This window comes from Pinus tabuliformis, chromosome 5_1, assembly GCF_031772625.1.
Source record: "Pinus tabuliformis cultivar Carrire ecotype Pingquan chromosome 5_1, CPIR1, whole genome shotgun sequence".
Lineage (NCBI taxonomy): Eukaryota > Viridiplantae > Streptophyta > Pinopsida > Pinales > Pinaceae > Pinus > Pinus tabuliformis.
Genome location: NC_142305.1, coordinates 211,387,033 through 211,408,536, shown reverse-complemented (window position 1 = coordinate 211,408,536; position 21,504 = coordinate 211,387,033). Strand labels below are relative to the sequence as shown.

At 37.8% G+C, this 21,504-nt stretch overlaps 1 protein-coding gene across 4 annotated transcripts in view; it reads right to left on the bottom strand.

Moving 5' to 3' along the window:
* The window catches only part of LOC149164151 (uncharacterized), a 193,603-nt gene that overhangs the window by 106,666 nt on the left and 65,433 nt on the right, over positions 1–21,504 (bottom strand). For all 4 annotated transcript variants that reach the window (XM_089431960.1, XM_089431959.1, XM_089431961.1 and 1 more), the window contains one exon: positions 5,905–6,020. In XM_089431960.1, coding sequence (XP_089288086.1) covers positions 5,905–6,020 — 116 coding nt within the window. The remainder of the gene's footprint in view (positions 1–5,904; positions 6,021–21,504) is intronic.

The window sequence follows — 21,504 nt, the reverse complement described above, 5'->3', positions numbered from 1 at the left end:
GAAGAATGTAACTAGGTTCGGTCTTCATAAATGTATTTAAGTCACAAAGAAATGTACTTATGAAAAAGAAGTTTATTATAATTATTATGACTTATTAAAGCATGGGTTTCATACTTGGGTCATTGTGTTTTAGGTCAAAGTCCCCATTGAGGACTTCTTGGATTTATTTTGAGTCATTAGAGTCATTGTCCATTTAAAGAGACCCTTCTTGGGATTTTGAATCATGTAAAAAGAATTAATATTGAGTCAAATATGCTATTTGTCCCCTCCACACCAAGTTGGCCTTGTTACCGCTCAAACTAGCAGGGATCCTAGAGGGGCACTTGGTAGGTCAAGAGAAACAATGAAGCTAAAGCTCACTGTCACCATAGCTAAAGTTTCCTACTCTTTACGGACTTTCACCAATGGGAGGAGTTCCGATATATAGGGAATCACTTATGAAGGATAGATCAACTAAGATGAATGTGAGGTGATCTTGATGACCCTTTCCTAGGAGAGAATCAAGAGTGGGACTTGCTTGCTTCTTAAGCAAGGTACCAAGTTTTCTAGGAGAGGGTGATGAGGATTTGCGGGCTAGGTTTAAGGAGTGTGAATTGTAAGGAGCTTTCCAAGAGCTTTCCAAAACCCTAAAATCCTTGTTGAACTTGGATTCCCAAGTGGTTTCTAAAGAGATGACTTTTCAAAGGTATGGGACCACACGAGACCAAGTGGACTCAGGTTAGGTCAACGAAAAGGAGTTTAGCAACCAATGATATATTTGACCTAAACAAGGAGGAGAAGGGGACCAAAGAATTGATTTTCAGTTGAAGGTGCAAAATGATCCTTATGAGGAACTAGCCTAGGGAAACTTAGGGAAAAAACCAATCTCAAGGCTAGGGCTTGGGATATCTCACAACCCCACCGTCAGAATTTCCTTAAATTTGGAGGAGGCCTAGGAGACTTACTAATGCAATAGAGGCCAAGAGATCGAATTTTTCTTGTGGGTGGTTTGTCGGGAAAATGATGCCCTGGGAGCCCTATTGTGGCTAGACCTAGAATAAAGTAGAGGTGAAGAAAAATGTTTCTTTGAGTGATCACCTTATGGTAGACCAATGCCTAATCCTTTGGGGAGATTGTAGTCAAGAAGAATATGAAGATAGACTTCATTTCTAGGTCAAGGAGGCCTTAAGATCAACTGCGCTTGTCATTAGGGCACAAGATAGTGACCTTAAAATCTTTTATACATTGTTTGCAAGGTGAAGTGGCTTATCAAGATAAATTCAACCATAGAATTATCCCTAGGAGAATTTGTTCAACATACATGGCCCATACATCGAGATTTCTATATAGAAACATAATTCCACAATTTCGTAGTAAATGCATGCAACAACTAGCCCTAGTATAGCGAAAATCTCATTATCAATGCATGTGACAAAGTAAAAGAATAGTAGCATTAAATTCACACTTACATATAAGAGAATATATCCAACCACCAATAGACTTGCCAATCATGAAGCTCCAAGATAAGAAAAGACAATCCACACATCAAAATTCATCTATGCTCCAAAAATTTCGTCACCAAGAAGGAATAGTGAAAATCTCAAGAGAGATACAAGTCCAAACCAAGTGATGATGAGAAATGAACTCTCATCATTTGTATTTATACTCTCTCCTAATGAGTTTGATTTACCTACTTGAGCCTACATTAACCAATAAAATAAAAATAATGTACAAATAACTAACTTTTGGTGACAAGCCCACCAAACTAACTCATAAACAAAATAACAAGCATCTCAAGAGGTCAAATAATCAATAATGCATGTCATTGGGCTCTCTAAGAGGCTTGATGAAGTCCATAACTACCAAAATGATGAATTGGACCAAGGGGTTGACCCCTTGTTCTCCAAATAATAAACCTGTGGTGCTCCCAATGGCTGTGAGTGCACACAAGTGACCTCATGGGTCTCCAAGTGAGTCGAAGATGCCTATAGACCATCTGTAAGAGCTCAGATGATGTTGTAAGTGATGCCACATCAGCATACAAGTCCCGAGTCATCTGCCAAGTGCATGGTACAACTGTGGGGCTGGTTGGGCAAAGGTGAACTAGGTGCATCTTCCTCGTCCAATAGGTGAAATTAGAGCAATCTCTGAACATCTTTGGGGATCCATAAAGTGTTGTGTACTGTTGTGGAGGCCCATGGCTCTCAACACACACCCTACACATGCCAATGTAGCCCTCTGGAGAGTCAAGACCCCATATAGGGAGACCAAACCCAAAATGGAAACCACCTGCAATCTTTCATAAAATCCAATACATCCCCTAGCCTTCCAATACAACATGTCATCAAGTAAATCGAGTAGAAGAGCTTACAAACCATGGACAACAGGTGAGCACTTCATAATGGCATGCCCTTCCATAATGGGCTTTGGCATGTGCTAATGTCTCCAAGCTCCAAATGGGGTTAACCAAGTATCCCATTAGGTGGTTTCTACTTCTAAAGGGGATAATATGTCCAAGGTACATCCTTTAAAAGGTGGTGGCATGTGATAAAGAGATGAATGGAGTAGGGAATGAAAAGGGACAGCCCTAGGCCACATGCTGGGGTACAAGGGTAGCTAGTAAAAGGGAAGCCCACACTTGGGTATATAATGTATAGGAGGGAGAAATCGTGGTACATGAGGTGCCCTGACCTTGATTTTTCCACCCTTATTTATATGCCTTTTGCCTTTTATGATTTTTCTTTAATTAACTACTTGGGGCTCAAGGGGTAAGAGCATGATGTGTGAGATATAGCAGTGGATACCCCCTTTAAGGTAGGGTGGTTCATTGCCTACCAGGGGTTGGGACAATCATGGGTTCCTTAATGATAAAGGAGGCTTATCTAGAGCCTGTAGGAACCAGGGTGATGGCCATGATGATGGGGGTAGAGCTCATGTATTGGCTTTTGCCCACGTGCTAAAAGTGTTTGTCCCAGCAATCTTTTGCATTTTGTGGTACATTTTCCTGTTGAATGTGGCTAATTATGCTTTTATTTTTCTTTTCAGCCGCATCAACCTCCAGGGCATCATTCCAGGCCCAACCCAAGGTGTGCGCAAGGGGAAGGGGAAAGCTAACCCTGTGTGGACCCAGTGGAGGAATATGGACCCAGTGAAGGAATGTGGACCCAAGTGGGAGAAACGATGAATGGGGTTATAATGAATCGAAGGGGAGTAATATATATGGATGAGGGAGCGAGACCACACAACCAAAATCGGGTTTTCCCGTGTAATACCATCCCTAAAGCCTAAAGGTCAGTAAAAGAGATCCCACAAGACTAGAATCCAAGGTTAACATCCAAACAGGGTCTAGGGGACAAGAGCACAGACCTAGCCCATTCTTTATGCTAAATCCCCCCATTAATCCATGCCCAAAAGTGTCCATGATAAGCATACTACAATGCTCAATTACCAAATGACAAGGCATACCTTTAGGTTCGAGAGGCCCACCTTCAAACATACGATCATGGCAGATGGGTGAGGGACCACATGGCTGGCTCAAGTGGCGAAGAAGTGGCACAACGAGCTAGTTGGTGGCTACAAGGGGTTGTTGATTGTTGGTTGAGGACCATCTTGGAGAAAAAAAAATCACCTAGGGATATCACCCACAAAATGGTGGGTAACAGGCCTCAAGGAGATTAAGTCAGCTTCAAGAAGGGTATTTCGACCTCACTAGAAGGCTATATATATAGAGCAGTTCAATTCATTTGACACATACAAGTTCGATCTCCAAGCCAAGGCAACTAAAAAGTGTGAAGTTGGAAAAGGAGCTAGAAAAGGTTATGAAATTGAAAAAGAAGGAAGAAGACATCAAAATGAAGTTTTGGGCCATCTATCTCTCACCCAAGTGAAGTATCTAGGAAGATTGAAGTCTTTATTGCCAAGTCAAAGTTGTTGCTGCTGCCAGTTGCTGCCAAGTCAAAGTTGTTGCTACTAGGTCGAAGTTGTTGTTGGAGGGTTATCATCTGCAGAAGCAGGGAAGGGCTGACTTGGTGTGGAGGAAGTTTGTGTCTAGGTCAAGAGTCTTGGATTATCTTGTAAAACTATTGAAGGAAGAGTTGTTGACTGGGTTTTCCCCTAAATAGGGGTTTTTCCCTAGTTGTCCACCTATATCTGGTGTCTGAGATCTTTGTGCTATTGTTTTGGTAATTTCTTGATGAAATAAAAGATAAAAGAAGAACCTAAAGATAAGAAAGTCACAAGTAATTATATATAAAGAAAATCTTTCTGCCTTTCTGATTTTATAACAGCTTGAAAACTATATCTTGTGCTCATTTTGTTTTTGTGATCTTCATGTTAATGTTATGGTAATTGTTTGATGAAAGAATCAAGATAAAGATTAACTAAAAGAAGCTAACATATTTCACAAGAAATTACTATTGTAAGGAAAATCTAAATATATTGCAGACCTCTCAATTTTCCGATAGGTTGATCCATTGAAGTGACAAAGTGGAAGCCAAAGAGGGCTACCAAAATCAAGCCCTAGTTCACTGTTTGAGAAGGACTTCTACAGTGGAGAGTGGGCAGCCTCCAAGCCCTTGACTTGTCATATAATAGTAGCAAGAATGGCAGAAGAGGGAAGACCAAAGAGCTCTTCACAAAGTTATGAACAGCTGATCAAAGACCCTATGTGTTGCATACCTTGAAGGACAAAGGAGGCAGCTAGAGAACAGAATTGTTGAAGTCGAGTTCAGTGACCTAAAGGAGAAGAGTTCATTGATAGAGGTGGACTGAGGAGCTGCAAGATACAATCAGGACACGTGGAGTGAAAGGGTTGTGCGTGGCCACCATCAGCAAGTAGGTCAAGTGTTGTCTTGTTCAGGGTCAATTGGTTGTCAAACGACTAACACCAAACCCTAGGTGTATTCCTTGTATCAATTTGATTGTAAAGGGCCATGATCCCTGGAATGGGAACCCTAGATCGTTGTATTATAGTTTGTAATATAACAAAGAAGGGTTGAAAAAAAATTGTCATGTGCGTTAGTTGATTCACTGATGTGTGCTTATTCTGTTGTGCAAAGTAGGATGGTCATGGCATTTGAGTTTGTTTGTGTCAAAGTTAAAACCAAACCCAGATTCTCATATGCTGTGGAAAACTCAACAGTTCTCATATGCTCACAAAAACTTGAAATAAAAAGTGTAAGACAAATAGGAGCTTAGGGCCACTTCTATCAGTCTAAGGGGGCAGATTTTGGAGGGAAACTGCCCATGGTTTCCTTATAAACCACCTAGAAACACAATCCGCACACCCCTTCGCTCCACACATGCACGCTCAATGACTCAGCCAGTTTTTAGCGGAACCCACCAATTTGGATCGGTTGGTATCGGTACCAACCACTCCTCAAATTGGGTGCATTGCCCAGTTTGTTCCCTGAGTTTAGCTGACTGGCCAGTTTGACCAGTTTGCGGTTGAAACCAGCCAGTTTTTAAAACTATGTTTGACACCCTCGCAAGTTCAGTATTTCATTTAACAAACATCCAGTATATCTTAATGGCATAATCAAAAACTGGTTACAACAGTCAGAGTAGAGAAAAGAAAATATGTTTCAACTCTATATAATCTTATATATAATTTTATAAACAATAAATTCATAGAACTCCTATATACATAACAGTTAATAGACCAAAAAGATGATAATAGTTAATTGGAACAGTTGTTGTATTATCAAACTTCATTTTTTGACACTGTCAACAATCCACATATCATAATTATATAATCTTTCTGTTCACAAAAAATTAAATTATTTTAGGCAAAGTAGCATTGAGGAAATAGATCAATACAACACTTTGAACCAAACTATGTCACACTACTGTGTTCTCATCAGAAAGGATATAAGTTAATTTTTGTACTCATTAAATTGAAAAGAAATTCCAACAGTTGGTACATACCTAAAGTCCGTTGATGGATCAGTACCTTGCCAGCCCATTTCTTTCCATTGCTCTGATATCAGACCAATTAGTTCACACTCAGGAAAGACTGCACGCCACAAATCCCTGAGAGCATCCTACCATCCAATCGTACATCAAGCGGATAAGTAAATTAAACACAATAGCCTAATACTTATGTCATCATAAAATGGTTTAGGGAAATAAGGCAAAGGAAAACTAATTTAGTAATATGAAACATAAAAATAAATGTGACATTATATATTGAAAACAAATCGACAGATCATTGTTTAATATTTTGTTCAGAGATGTCTCCCAAGGGCAATTATGATGTACAAATTAATTTCAACGATTCAATGATTAGGTCCTCAACATGAACAGTAAAATTACTTATTTGTCACTTGAAATACCAATTTTCCTTTGAGTTTTTTAGACAGTCAATGACTTGCAAAAAAAGACATTTATGGACTCACAACAATTGATAACTTTTGCATGAAATCTTTGAGTCATTATAAAAGTATTCCCTTTAACTCTTCAACGTGGAAACTAAGCAGTTCAAACTGTTATGCTCTTTGATCTGCTAAGTAACCAAGCTGCCAAAAGTTAGAAATTTCTTGTATCTAGACAATGTCCACACTTTCCACAATCACAGCTAGTGCAAACAAAGAACTAGGAGATTACATTTTAAACAGAAAAAATTTTGAGTATTCCATTGGAATCTAATTCAAATTTAAGGGGAAATACTATAGGTTTTATTTCAAATGCTAAAATTTATTCAGGGTAATTATATATGAATCATGTGACTTTGCAATTACAGACATTACATAAAATATAATCCATTCAAATTCTGACCCAAACTCCACCCTCAATCTCAGTCGAATTCAAAGAAATGTATTCCAGGTGAAAGCATTCCCTTGAATGACTTCAACAATGGTAAACATTATCAAACCCAGAAATTCAATGATTTCAATGATCATCAAAGCCACACCCTGCAAACTCCCATCTCCATTGGCATCTGAAAGGACTTGTTTGTTACCAGTGTGATCCACTGTTGAAGCTGGTGGTAGCTTCGGAAAATCCTCTACATAGGCTTTGTGTCTTGGCATGTAGGAGATGATTTATTGCCTCTTTAGGTATTTATGTCTTCTTTCATAAGTTTAACTTAGTAAAAGTGCAATAATTAAAGTCAATTAGTTATTGTGGACTATTAAGTCATTTTCTAAGGATAGTAAAATTATTTAAGTGACTTAGAAATAATGTCAAACATTGATCTTCTAGATCTTCTAGAAGGGAGATTAGGGTTAGGGATTTGGGCTTAATGAAAATTATAAATTAAAGCCCAAGGGAGAGGTGAAGACACGTACAGAAAAGAGAGGCAGCTACAACATTTTTGAGAGAGCGATTTTCTCAAGGAGAGTGAAATCTCTGGAGCGAGAACCTCAGTTAGACTGAGGAGAAGGAAGGAGAATATGGGATAATTTCGGGAGTGTTTCCAAGAGGCCGATTTGCTGGAGATTGGAGAGGCCGAATTGTTGAAGCGAGAAGGAAACAGTTGCTAGGAAGGCCAATTTGCTAGGGCTGATTTGTGAATGCGCAAAGGCTGAGTGAGGGCAAGGCGCAGGGGCCGTTTTATTGGTGAAAGGTGGGCTGTTTTTCTCCAGGCCTCTTCAACGGCTAGCTTCAAGTAGGTTGAATTTCCTTGGGCTGAATTATTCTAGTGGGGCCGAATTACAAGTTGCAGTGACAGTATTTTTCTTTGTAAATTCTTCGTGGGCCGAAAATCTAATGTTCCAAATTAATACATTAAGGAGAATTGTTGTGGGTGTTTATCTGTTGTAATGTGTGATTCATATATCTATTTCATTTCTGCAGTATATTTAATTTTCTAGAGTTAAAAATACCTGTGATTTTATTTTTCAACAATTCAAACAAAATTTAGTAAAATAAATAAGTTGTTGGAAATAAAAAAATGTTTCGAGAAAATAAATCTACAGTGGTATTAGGAGATTTATCATCTAACATGGTATTAGAGCACTAGAAAAACTCTGAAGAGAGATCTGAGATCACTAGGGTTTGTAAAAACAAATTTCTTCTTTTTACAGTGACAAAATTATTTATTAATTTTGCAATTGGGGTTTTGTCGCCAATTTATTACGTCGATTTGTGAGACAGCATCACTAAGTAGTTTGAGAAATGAAGACAAGATGGATCGGGTCATTAGCTTTAGTACCTTGAAGGAGCGGATAACCATAGTTTTAAAAATGAACAGATTGTGGAATTTTGTGAACACGAATACTCAAGTTCCTTCAAATCCAAACCAAGCAGCTGAGCAAAATCAGTAGGGATGTGAAAGCTATGGGTATAATTTTGGATTGTGTGAAGGCTCACATAATTCCTCACATATCAAGAAAGGACACGACACGTCAAATGTGGGTAGCCCTAACTAGTCTTTATCAAAGTACAAATGTAAATAAGAAGATGGTGTTGCAAGAAGAATCAAACAACATCTGGACAAACAAGTATAAGACCGTTGTGAAATTTTCTTAATTGCAAAACATAGAATTTACTCTTATATCTACTGGAGATTATTTGTCTTCAAAATTTAATTACGTCAAATAAAAATTAAATCACTACTACAATCTTCACAAATAATAACAGAAATTGAGAAATAAAGCACACACAAAATAATTGACACCAGTATTTTGGGACAAATTGTCCCTAAAAAAACCCTAGTGTGGGGAAAACCAATTCTGCAAATAAGGGTTTTATTATTAATCTTCAGCAAAAATTGAGAATGCAATTTACTTGCCTCTCACTGCCAAAGCTCCGGTAAATATTTTCTCATCACAAAAATGATCTAGAAACACAAAAGTCTCCCTTTGCAGGTGTATTCGGCCTCCTTGTGCAACTCACACTCCTCCCGACAACTCACACTGGCTTTTCAACTCACACTAGTTGCTCCAGAAATTCGCACTGCCTCTAGGAAAATTCTTTTACAAGTAAAATTGCCTCCAACACCTTGCCTAACCCATCACTCTGCCTTCATGTGATAGAGCTGGCACTAGCAAACTAAAACAAGCTCCTCTCTGTCACTCACACTGGCTAACTAGCTACTTGCACAATTAAATTCGATCTCTTCTTTTGATGAAATCGATCTCCTTCCTCCCACTCGAAATTAGAAATCACTAAGAAAATTCCTCCAAAAAATTTCTCCCCAATCTTCTTTGTTGAAACCCTTTGTCTCCCTTGCTCAAATTGCGCCCTTGTTAATCACTGCAATTAGGTAAGTTGAACTCCCTTGATGTGTCTCCAACTGACCCATCAATTTTCTCTTATAATCTCTCATTAAGCAACCAACGGCCACAATCTAATCACAATCGATGGCTAAGATCATCTTGACCCCATCAAATGACTTTTCTGGAAGTATCTAGACAAAATCAATTTACTTCAATTAATCTAATTTAATTAATCAATTTTCCTAAGTTCGACTTTGGAAAATATTTAATAATTGGCTAGTTGATCTAATTAAGGCCTTTTCCTTGGACACTTTTTCTGGGTCTTGGAGATAATTAGCCTCTTGTGTTACTTAACCTCTTTGACACCATAGATGTTGAGAATTCAATAAGGCAATGAATATGTTAATTCTCTTTAACTTGATAATTGTTTGTGTTACCTTTTTCCCTATTAGCTTTGTTCTTTATTATTATAATGTGAGATACATCAAATAGCTACCAAAAACAATAAGAACAGTGACAAAGTACAGAGGCTGCAAGCCAGGGCCAAACCCCTCCTCTTGAGGGAAAAACCCTTAAATCTCTTCTCTTCTTATATATCCTTCAATTGACGAGTACCAAGACCTTGTGATTTAGACAAATACCCTCCAAGATCAAGATCAACCACCAACTCGGCCTCCTACTGCAAGAACTTCGACCTCCTAATGCAGATCCGAAATTTTGTCTGCCTGACAACTACTACAACTATTACTGCCACACTAGAAGACTTCGATCTTCTACCTAGAGCCTCCATCTTCCCTTCGCTTGCCTTTCCTTGTGACTTTGGGCTAGAGAGATACCCTTAGTGACCTTCGCTTGCTTTCTTTCCTTTCTTCTTTCCAGGATCAAACAAGATATAGCCCTTGCACAGAAACCCTAGCTTTGTCTTGCCTGTGGGAGAGAGAACTAGCCCAAACAATTCGACTTTCTTCGACCTCTTCTTCGTCCTTCTTCTTTGACCTCTTCTTCATCCTCTTCTTCGCATAGAATGAGAGGTGAGTGAGTGATCCTTTGGAGGACGAGTTCCTCTCTTTATATAGGTCTCTTCAAGGGGTAGACGTGGCTCTTCAATTAGGCTGACTTGATCTTGGAGGGCATTTCGACACTTTAAAAAAACAATTTTTCTTTACAAGATACAATGTGCCCATTAGGGTCTTCAATGTATGACAATGACTCTTAGGCCTAGGACAAACCCTAAAAGCACTCAATGGGTGCTTGACCTATAAAATAAAATAACTTGAGCATGAAACCCATGCTCCAATAATAATAATTTCTTTGCATTTTATAATTTACAAGAATACATTTCAAACTTATGAAGACCAAACCTAGCTACACATCTTTCAACACTCCCTCTTAACTAGGGAGGTATTCATAAGAGGTACATGGTCATTCTCAATCTGAAGATATCTCATAAAAACAGTCGAATTGGTAACCCATCTGTCTAGCATCATATTAACCAACATTGTCACATAGCAAGGCCTTGACTAACAGCTCTATCTCTCCACAAGATCGGAGCACAACGCTGGCAAGACTAATGATTTATAGACACCATCATCATTGTCTCTCAAGGTACATACTCCACCCGAGTGTTCACCGAGTATGACCTTCTTTGGAATATTCTTATCTTAGATAGCTAGTCCTCAAAGAATATCGGTCCACGACTACTCTTGTCTTGAATGCCCTACCACATTCTCAAAGAGTATCAAATGTCGGATGGTTACCCAATCCTCCATTCTTTCTTCCTGTTGACCACTGGAGTGACACCATGATTATATGAAGACTCCATGCCCAAGGATGATCTAGAGGACACTTGTACCATCAGATATCGTCAATCAACAGAGTTTTTTAGCTCTACTTCTATCTTCTCATCATCTTTCTTGTACCCAGATTCCACACCCTACGGGGAATTGTAATAAATGATACTAGTAGTGATGAGTTTTAAGTCTGTAACAGGCCTAGGATGTTGGGACTCGATCAGCGAACGAGTACACCTTGGAGTGTTTTTTTTATCTAGTTAATTATCCCTTCTTTTTTAGAAGGGGATAAATTTCTAGGTTTTTTCACTCACGTTTTACCCCAAAGTTGGGGTGATGATTTGAAGGTTGAGCCCCTGACACATCTTAGTGTCTAGAGTCAATGTATATTACCATACTAGATCACAATAAAACATTCGTGGAATTTGGTTAGGTCTAGGTTGTCATTTTTTAATTTTTTAGATTTCCCACAAGTCAAAAATTGCAAATAAAATTGTATTTAAATTGTAATAAGTGTAGTCTAGAGAAGTTGTATGGGGTATGAGTAATCAAAATTACACCTCTCACCCTCAACTTTCTACTATGACACACTTTAAGGGGTTAATAATGTGTTTTGGACCCTCAAAACCCACTTTTCCTAAGTTTAGTGGGAAATCTGGCAATTAATTAAGCCAAAAATTAAATAAATGGAGAAAAATAAATATCCACACATGCTAAATGTTGTGGAAATGAGGTGAAAAATTATGGGGGAGTTAAAGTGAAGTCCCAAGGTGACGTGGACTCCTAAAATCAAGGAAATGACATGTGCTCAAATAAAATCGAATTTCAGGCATTAAATGAAAAAGCTACTTGGAAATTTGAATTTGTGGAGTTAATGCACATTTGGGAGGATTTGGGAGAATATTTGGTGGAGATTTTTGTGGGAAATTGTCCCCACATGGGTTACCACCCATATACACTTGTCATTCCACCAGAAAATTCGAATTTGGCACATAAGGGAAGAAGAAAATGATGTGCACTTGCCAGAATTCGATTCTTACACTTGGCATTGGAGCTCCATTCAACAAATTCGAATTTCTCTTTGGGATTGTCACTTCATGCCACTTGTTTAATCACTTCTACATTGGGATTAACTCCAATGCCATTTGTCATTGTCATTCTTCATTGGGATTTGCTCCCAACTCTCTATATAATAGAGCCATGGGCTCTCACATGGAGAATATTGTTACTAACTATTGTGCTTGCGGAAGCACTACTACCTTGTACACTTTCAGAAATATCAATAAAAACTTTGGGGTTTCATTCATGAGGTGTTCCTCCTTTTCGAGTGTGATGAATTGTTGAGTATTGGTATAATTCCTTTTACTCGTGCTTTGTTCTAATTTGCTTCCATATGCTCTTGTAGATTTGTTAATGTAGAGCTATTTTGCATTGACATTTGATTTAGAAGTATGCTCTAGGTATAGAATGCTCTAGTTGGTTTTAAATAAATCTCTAGAGTTTCTTATTATTGTTTATTGTTAAATCTATATGGAACTAATTCTTGATTGAAGTTGTGTAGAGGGAACATCTTGTTGGGATTACAGAATCAAGCGTGAGGGGAAGTCTTTTGAGAGACCAACCCACTCTTGATACATTTTTAAAGGAGCTCTCATTTGTTCTTTGAACCTTCATAGTCTTATCTTACAAAGTGGTTTTGCAGGGATTTTGGCACATAGCTTGTACGCAAACCAAAAACTTCTAAATTTAAATCTCTTTTAAAAAAACATTGTACTTCATTTCTTTCATTTGCTATCTAAGAGCTTGAAGATGGCTAAGCAAAGACGAGAGTTTACTCTCACTCTTTAGCTTAACCTTTTGTAAATTATAATTGTACATATACATTTTATCTTGCTGATTTTTCCATTAATACTTAACTTATTTTGCAGCGATTGTTTGGATTGTTTGCTAACTCTTGTGTGGCAGATTTTGAAGAGCAACTTCCCACAACATCTAATAAGTGTTTGTAGGACCTTTGGCAAGTGTTGGGGGTTCGATTTCCAAGGATGTCGTGAGCCCTTTTGAGGCTTATTTTGGCCAAGTTGAGTTCACTAGAGGGCTGTACATTTTCCTCTTTAAGCTATGGGCATTTGGAGAAAACTCACACCTTGTTTCCCTTGCATAAGTTTTGTGAGATCTTGTCACTACTTTCTCAAGAAAGGAGGTCTAGTGTCCAAGTTTCAAGCAATTATTGTGAGGACTCTCCTTGAAGTATAGTTGAGAACATTGAAGGGCCCTCTTCTCATTGTAATATTAATAAAAGATCTAACTTGCTTGTGGGAGCTTGGGATTTCTCCCACGGTATCCTATCTCCCCATTTAGAGGGAGGCCTCTCTTGGGTGGATTGACATTTGCATGGTTTAAGCTTTCATACTTCATTCACTTACATGCATGCTTTAATTGGGAATTAACACAACCTCACTATCACATTTCATTAAGTTAAAATTTGTTACAATTTCATTTGAACTTTGCATTTTCTTTCTCATTGTTGCTTGGAGCTACAAGCTTACACTTTACTTTGGGAAATTCATCCTTTACATGCAAGCATTTTATATTCTTAACAAACTTTGATTCGTTTCCATTTACCTTGGTAAATTGTTTCATGAGCACTTGAATACATGCTTCAATTTTATGCTACATTGTTATCTTGAATATTGGAGCAATTTATTGTCATTATCTATTTGAAACAAATTTTACTTTCAAGCAAGTTACTTGTATCATTTTAATTCATTGATGAAACACATGCAACACTTGTAAGCTAACTTTATTCCTCCAATTGAAGTTATAATTGCAACTTATGTTGAACACTACTTCATTTTCAAGCATTGCAAATCAATATCTTTGAAGTATTTGCATGTATCATTATTTTAATTTGGGGAATTAACACAATTTGCATTTCATCTAGGCATTTTAGTGTATGAAGGCCCCAAGCCTCATTACAATTTTACCTCCAACATAAGTTGGTTGAAATAGACATCTTAGGGATCTTCTACTCCTCTATTGACTCCTCATTGTAAGATCCATATCATTGGGCGAGGGTGATGTCTGAAGATTGAAGAGTTAAATTATAATCTTGTTGTAGAGCTAATTAATAAATTTAACCAAGAGCACTTTCCATTACATTTACTTGTCTCTTGATGGTTTGAGTTTTCATATGCAAATTCTATTCCAAAAGCAAGTATTGTAATCATTTCAAACAAGTGTTTTATTTTCATGTTTCAAGTCTAATTGCATATTGATGTCTTGGTTTAGCACTTCTTTTCTTTTACATTTCCAAGTCAATTACTAATTTTTGGGTTTTGGCAAGATATGTTTCAGATGTTTTGATTTATAAAGTTGATAATCTCAAAAGCATTTTGTATCTTACATATCTTGTGCTAACAATTCTTATTTACATTTCACAGTTACTTTGTTTTCTCTTTTGAGAGCATTGCATTTTACTTTGAGCAAATATATCTTTAAATTGTTGAAAAACCTTATAAGGCACTGGTTTTATGGTTTTTAATCATATTAATGATTGGCATTGTTATTTCAAGTTGCTCACTTCATATTTGCCCATAAATCCTTAAAAGAAATCCATTTTCACTATAACACTCTCCTAGAAACTCACATCTTTTAACTTAACTTTTCATTAGGGACCACCCCCCTTAGCTAACTTAGGAGATAGCTCAAACAGAGAGAGTCGGGATTAGTGTGATAGCCCCTTCTTCGATTTCCCTGCCACCAACCACACCTTGTGGGGTTGAAGGCTTTTCTCACTGACTTGTAGGTAGGTGTAGGCGGCAGGGTCAACACTTCCCAAGTGAAAACAAAAATGTAGTGTCTATCTCTCCCTCTCAATTAGGGAGGATACATCAACCAAACCAAGCTTGTCTCTCAAATACACAAGCTTCTCGTTCGGAAGTGATTTTGTCAATGTCAGCTACTTGCTCATCAGTGGAGATATACTGTAGCCGCAGCACACCATTTTGTACTAGCTCTCGAATATAGTGATACTTGTTGTTTATATGCTTTGTCCTTCCATGAAACACTCGATCTTTAGACAAACGTATACAACTTGTATTATCACAAAGTATCATTGTAGGGTTTGTCGGTCCTTCAAACAGGTCGGATAGCAGCTTCCTCAACCACACTGCTTCTCTGCTTACTTCGCAGGCTGCAACATATTCAGCCTTAGCACTACTCAAAGCAATTGTGTCTTGCTTTCTGCTCACCCATGAGACCATGGAGGATCCCAAACTGAAACATCCTCTTATAGTGCTCCTTCCATCTTGCTCACTACCTCCACAATCGGAATCTGTATATCCAATCAGTTGGACATCATTCTTTCTATCATACTTCAGACAGTAGTGGATGCTTCCTTGCAAATATATCAAAATAGGTTTTGTTGCTATCCAATGATCATGCTCCGGCTCCACTTGGAATTGACTGAGAACATATATTGCAAAGCATATGCCTGGTCGGGTATTCACCAAGTACATCAGTGAGCCAATAAGTTGTCTATACTTGGAAGGATCCATAGGGCTTGATTGGGAACTCCTTAGTCTCTTCAAGTTTGTGATCATTGGAGTGGTTACAGGTTTGCATTCCATCATGTCAAACCTCTTCATCATCTTGATCACATACTTTCCTTGACCCAAATAAACTTCATCGGGTCCTTGCCAGACTTCTAGTCCCAAATAGTAATGCATCAGCCCAAGATCCTTCATGTCAAATTTTGTTGTTAGTTGCTTCTTATATTCTTCAATTCAACCTTCTATACCTGCCAAGAGAAGATCATCTACATACAGAAGAATGATTATAGGTTCTCCATCTACAACCTTGACATAAAGGTTTGGATCAGCAAAACTTTTTGTGAAGCCTATTCTTTGCAAGTATGCATCCATTCTAGCATACCATGCCCTTAGTGCTTGCTTTAGGCCATATAATGCTTTCTTCAATCTACAAACACGTCTTCCTATCTGTTGCTCTATATAGACTTCCTCATTTATTGTGCCATTCAAAAAAGTAATCTTGACATCCATTTGGTGGATGTTCCATCCCATCAATGCTGCCAGAGAGACTAATGAACGAATCATTGTATATCTTGTTGTTGGAGCAAATGTCTCTTCATAGTCGATGCCTTCTAGTTGAGAGAAGCCCCTAGCCACAAATCTTGCCTTATATTTATCTATACTTCCATTTGCCGCATGTTTGATCTTACAGATCCACTTGGAAGTTACCATAGATTTGTCTTCAAGCCTATGTACAATCTCCCAGACTCCATTCTTCATTATAGCTTGATACTCTTCATTCATGACATCTTTCCATTCTTGATTATTTACAGCCTCTTCAAAAGTGGATGGTTCTGCTTATATTAGTTTTGTCATGTATGCAGCATACCCAAAATATCTCTTGGGTTTTTTGCTTTCTCTAAATGAGCCTTTCGCTACCCCATGAACTTCTGCATTAAGTAGTGTAGATTTCAACCAATGAGGTCTTTTCCTTGTTTCAGGGATGACTACAGGTTGAATAGGTTCACTATGACCTTCTTCTTCATAATGTGATTCTTCTTCTCCCTTGTCAACTTCTTCCTCAAATACCGAAAGTTCTTCATCATCAAAGTCTATGGAAAGTTCATTTGATTTCTTGAATGCTATGCTTTCATCGAATATGACATCTCAACTAACTTCTATGTGATGTCCTTCTTTTATGTAGATCCTATAGGCTTTCGATGAGTTGTTGTACCCAACAAATGTTCCCTTCATGCCTGATGGATCCAGCGTCTTTCTTTTGTCCTTTGGTATATGGATATATACAGGACACCCAAAGATCCGGAGATGATCTATAGATGGCTTCTTTCCAGTGAACACTTCCTCCAAAGTTTTGTTGTCTAGGGACCTGTGGGTACATCTTCTTCATCCTTCTTCTTTGACCTCTTCTTCGTCCTCTCCTTCGCATAGAATGAGGATGAGTGAGTGATCCTTTGGAGGATGAGTTCCTCTCTTTATATAGGCCTCTTCAAGGGGTAGACGTGCCTCTTCAATTAGGCCGACTTCATCTTGGAGGGCATTTCGACACTTTAAAAAAATATTTTTTCTTTACAAGATACAATGTGCCCATTGGGGTCTTCAATTTATGACAATGACTCTTAGACCTATGACAAACCCTAGAAGCACTCAATGGGTGCTTGACCTATAAAATAAAAGAACTTGAGCATGAAACCCATGGGCCAATAATAATAATTTCTTTTCATTTTATAATTTACAAGAATACATTAAATACTTATGAAGACCGAACCTAGTTACACATTTTTCAACAATAGAGACTAAAACACTTGTCTGATGCTACCAAAAACTTAAAATTGTAACATCTTACCTCTCAAGGGTCCAGCAGACTCACAATGAGATTTTAGATGTTGGGGAGGCTATGAATGATTCAGAGATTTTGAAAGTGACTCTGAAGGGATGTGCCAAGCATTGGACCACCTTTGTGGATGGGATCCTAGCTAGGCAACAACTTTTGAATTAGAGTCGATTGTGGGATGATTTCATCCAGAAGCAGATCTAGGAGAATTAATTAATCGAAGGACAACGAAGGAGTGGTGAGGAGAAAGAGGAACTTTATCTTGTTACACAAGGAAAAAGGGGCAATGGGAAGGCCAAGCAAAACCAAAGTAAAGGTGGACCTTCACAAGGTAAAAAGGAGGACATGAGCAAAGTCAAGTGCTTTGCATGTCACAAGGTTGGAAATTTTTCCAATCAGGAAGAAGGACAAGGGAAAGACAGCCACGACAACCACAACACAAATGGACGAGTTGGCTAAATAGTTTGAGAAGAATTTCGCCTTGGTGTTATGCCTTTCTGAAACCGTCACGAGAGGTGCTTGGTTCATGGACAATGGAGAATATCGTCACATGATGTGATCTCGAGACATTTTCACCTACATGACTAAGTAACCCAGAGATATACATGTAGAACTTGGCGATAACACCAAGTATGCAGTAAAGGGCAGTGGTAGCATTGAGTTTCAGATGAACTTAAGCAGTATCATGGAGGTGAACAAAGTGTTGTACTTATTGCCCTCCAAAAGTGTGTACCCCTAGGAGAGATTTTCTCCTGCTCATCTTCCTCCAGCCTGCAGCCAATAGCCCTTGAGAGCCACCTCATAGCCGATGTGATGTACAATTTTATCTTTGCTCCCTGTATCAATTGAATGTTTCCTCACCCATCTGTCGAGATTATATTGTAGAAGGTGGGCAATACAACCAAAAAGGGATGTTTTTCATTACGTAATTGGGCACCTATGCTTTCTTTTCTTTGGGCATTTTGGGCATGTATTTTTTGGTGACTTGCAGGAAGGGCGGGCTTTGACTATGGTTTTGTTCCCTCACCTTAAATGGGGGGCTAATCCTCAATATTACTCTCGTGGGATCTTTCCTATTGGCCTATGGCTTAGGAAGGGCACTACTTGGGAAACCTTGATTTTGAAAGCATAGTCCCGATTTCCCATTCCACATTTTTCATTTCACTCTGTGCATTACAAACCCTATTTCACCATTTTCTTTCTCAAGGTCCAGTTGCACACTTTTTGTTAAAATTCCAAGAAAGCAGATACGCCAAAGATGTTTCAAATGATCGGGTCATCGGTTAGCAGTTTATTGAGTCTTTGTAAACCCATTCTGCAAATTTATAATATAATGATGCTAGTAAGACCATGTGTGTATGTAACAACCTAGGTAAGCCTATTATTTTGGCAAGGGTTTCATCCTAGGAGGTTTTTCGTCTCACTGACTCATCTTTGTTTCTAAACACGGATCATTCGCAGAGTTTTTTCTCCCTCCAACCTCACCCCAAAGCTAGGGTAGAATTCTTAGTCAAAGTCTTAGGTGAGTCATAATGTTCTAGTCGAGTCTTATGTAAAAGTGATTTGGCAGCTAATTGGCTAAATTGTTTTATTACAAATCACGTGTTTTACTAGATTATATTGTGTCGCAGAATTGGTTATGTAATTTGAGGGTCTAAGCCAAACGAATATTCCCCCTTTGATAGTTGAATTTGTAAAAATCTTATGTAAAAAAATATGTTAGTGCATAGTCCCTCATACTTAGACACCATGGCTAAAATATTTGAGGGTGGAAAAAATATTTAATCCCCTCAAGTGTCAATTAATTATATTTTCTGACAAAATAAATAAAAATCCTAAGCCAGAAATTTAATTAATTAGAGTCAAAATTAAAAGTCTAGAGAAATTAAATTCTCCAAGTGGAAAAATTCATGGGTATCAAAAGAATTAATTTTTGGAGGTCCTCCACCAAGGGAATATTGGAAATTTCAAGAAAAAATTGAACCGCTAGACCTTGGTAGTTGAGTCAAAGTCAATTTCTTTAGGAAATTAGCTCAAAATAATTAATTTTGAGCTAATAAAAAAGGGATTTAATGATAAATTCAAAAATTCCTCAAAATAAATATTTTCAACAGCTAAGATTAAAAGATCATAAAGAATTTATCAATGGCCAAGATTATTTCAACGAGGATCAAGCCAACTAGCCATTATTTTCCACTTGGAGGATTTATCTATAAATTAGAGTCATTTGTGTCAAAATTCATCTGATGTTTCGCTAAGAAATTGTTGCAGAAGAATTGATGTAACACTACAGTCCCGCTGGGAATGTTTATTTGAATCATAATAAAGACTTTGGGGTGCAATTCACAGTGTTCAGTGTTCACTGATTTGTGGTATGTGTTGGGTACAGGTTTTCCTATAGCGTGCTTATTAATTTAAAAAAAAAATCATAAGATGGAGATAAATTCATTCTATTGATAGATTTTGGGTTTATCGTAGATGATTTGATTTGCCAAATGTCTAACAAATTTTCTTGAGAAAAATATATAGTGTTTGCAGGTTTCCCAGTCCTTGGTCCCCAAGTCCACAAACTGTGGACATGCACTGTCCTTGTTTGGACTCCAGATATTTATATGGTTGATCTAACTTTGCTAGGGTTATAGTATGCATTAATTTTCCAAAGTATTATTAGCCATTTATCAAAGAAATTTTCCAAAATATAAATATTTTTTCAAAATTTATTTTAAAGCTCTTGTATATTTGTAAATTTTGTAAATAATTTGTAAATTAATTTTGTAAATTATTATTTCTAATTGGGATTTTGGGGTTTTCAGCATTTTTGTATATATTGGAGTTTTGGGTATTTTTGTCTCCATTTTTGCAGGTGAGATCAAGTGGAGAAAGCTGGAATAGAACTAGATCTAGGCCCTTGAGGGTAAGATCTAGTCTAAAATTTTTGCAGGGACAGCCATTGAAGAATTTGCAGTAAAATTCATATCTGAAGCAAATTAATTTTTCTGAAGATGGGGTTTCAAGATTTAGCCCTCCCGGGCCCAAATCTAGCACCTCCAGCAGCATATCCCCGCTCTTGCATTTCCTCGTCCCGAAAACTCGGTGGAACATGATTCATTTAACATTATGCAATATTCCATCTAAATTCATAATTTCACAATGGGTATTAATATTATGCAAGGTACATGTAAATTAAATTCATTATTTGACAATTGAAATTACACAATGCACATCGAAAAGTAAATTCATCATCTGACAATGACATTATGTTGAAATCTAAAAGAGCATTAGAATACTTAACTAAAAGTAAACATAGAAAGCAATAAAATGCTAGTATATTTGTCAAAAAGTACTAAATAATAAATACTAAAAGAGTCAAGGACTCAATCATCAGTATCTAGAGTCAAAAGTTCAAAACTAGAACAATGAAAAGCATCTAAAATAAATGAACATCATGATCAAATAGCAAATAAGCATCACGACACTCTCATGAGTAACCAACGGCACACAACCCAAACCATGCTATATCCGATCCGGTCCATCCTCCTCGTCTATTTTTGCATCCTCCTCTAGATCCACCTCCCATAGTGTAGTTGGTCCCATTCGATAATCTAGTGTCCTCCTATGTGCAAGACGCATGGCATTGTGCACTACAACTGTGAACTTTTTTTTATTTTTTATGTTTTTAATTGTTATTAGTGAAAAAAATTGGGGGACGCCTACGTCCCTCTTGCATCCCGCTGAAATTCCCCTTGTGTCCCCCAGTCCCCCCCACAAGAGAGATGTGTTTCATCACTAGAAAAAGTCCCCCTAGAGTTTCCCCAAGTTTCCCCAAAAAGGGGACATGGGGAAACGTTTCCTCGGGAGTTTCCCTAGCCCGGGAGCGTGGGGGAGCAAGGAAGCGACCCCTACCCTAGGGGACACATCCCTGTGGAACACTACATTCTTTCTAAGTAATGACAGTGCTCCACATGAAAGGAACCGAAAAGAACACGTGTGGATGCGCTGGCATCTATAGTGCCCCTCTTGCCTTGCCTCTTTATGCAAAATCCTTTGAGATGGTGGGTGCTTTAGATAAACTTGAGGCATTCACAAGTTTCAATAGACCTTATTTCTATGGTCTTCCACAAAATACATCTAATATTACCTTGCAGAAGGTTTCTTGGGAAGTACCAGATGCATATCATTTCAGTTTTGTTACG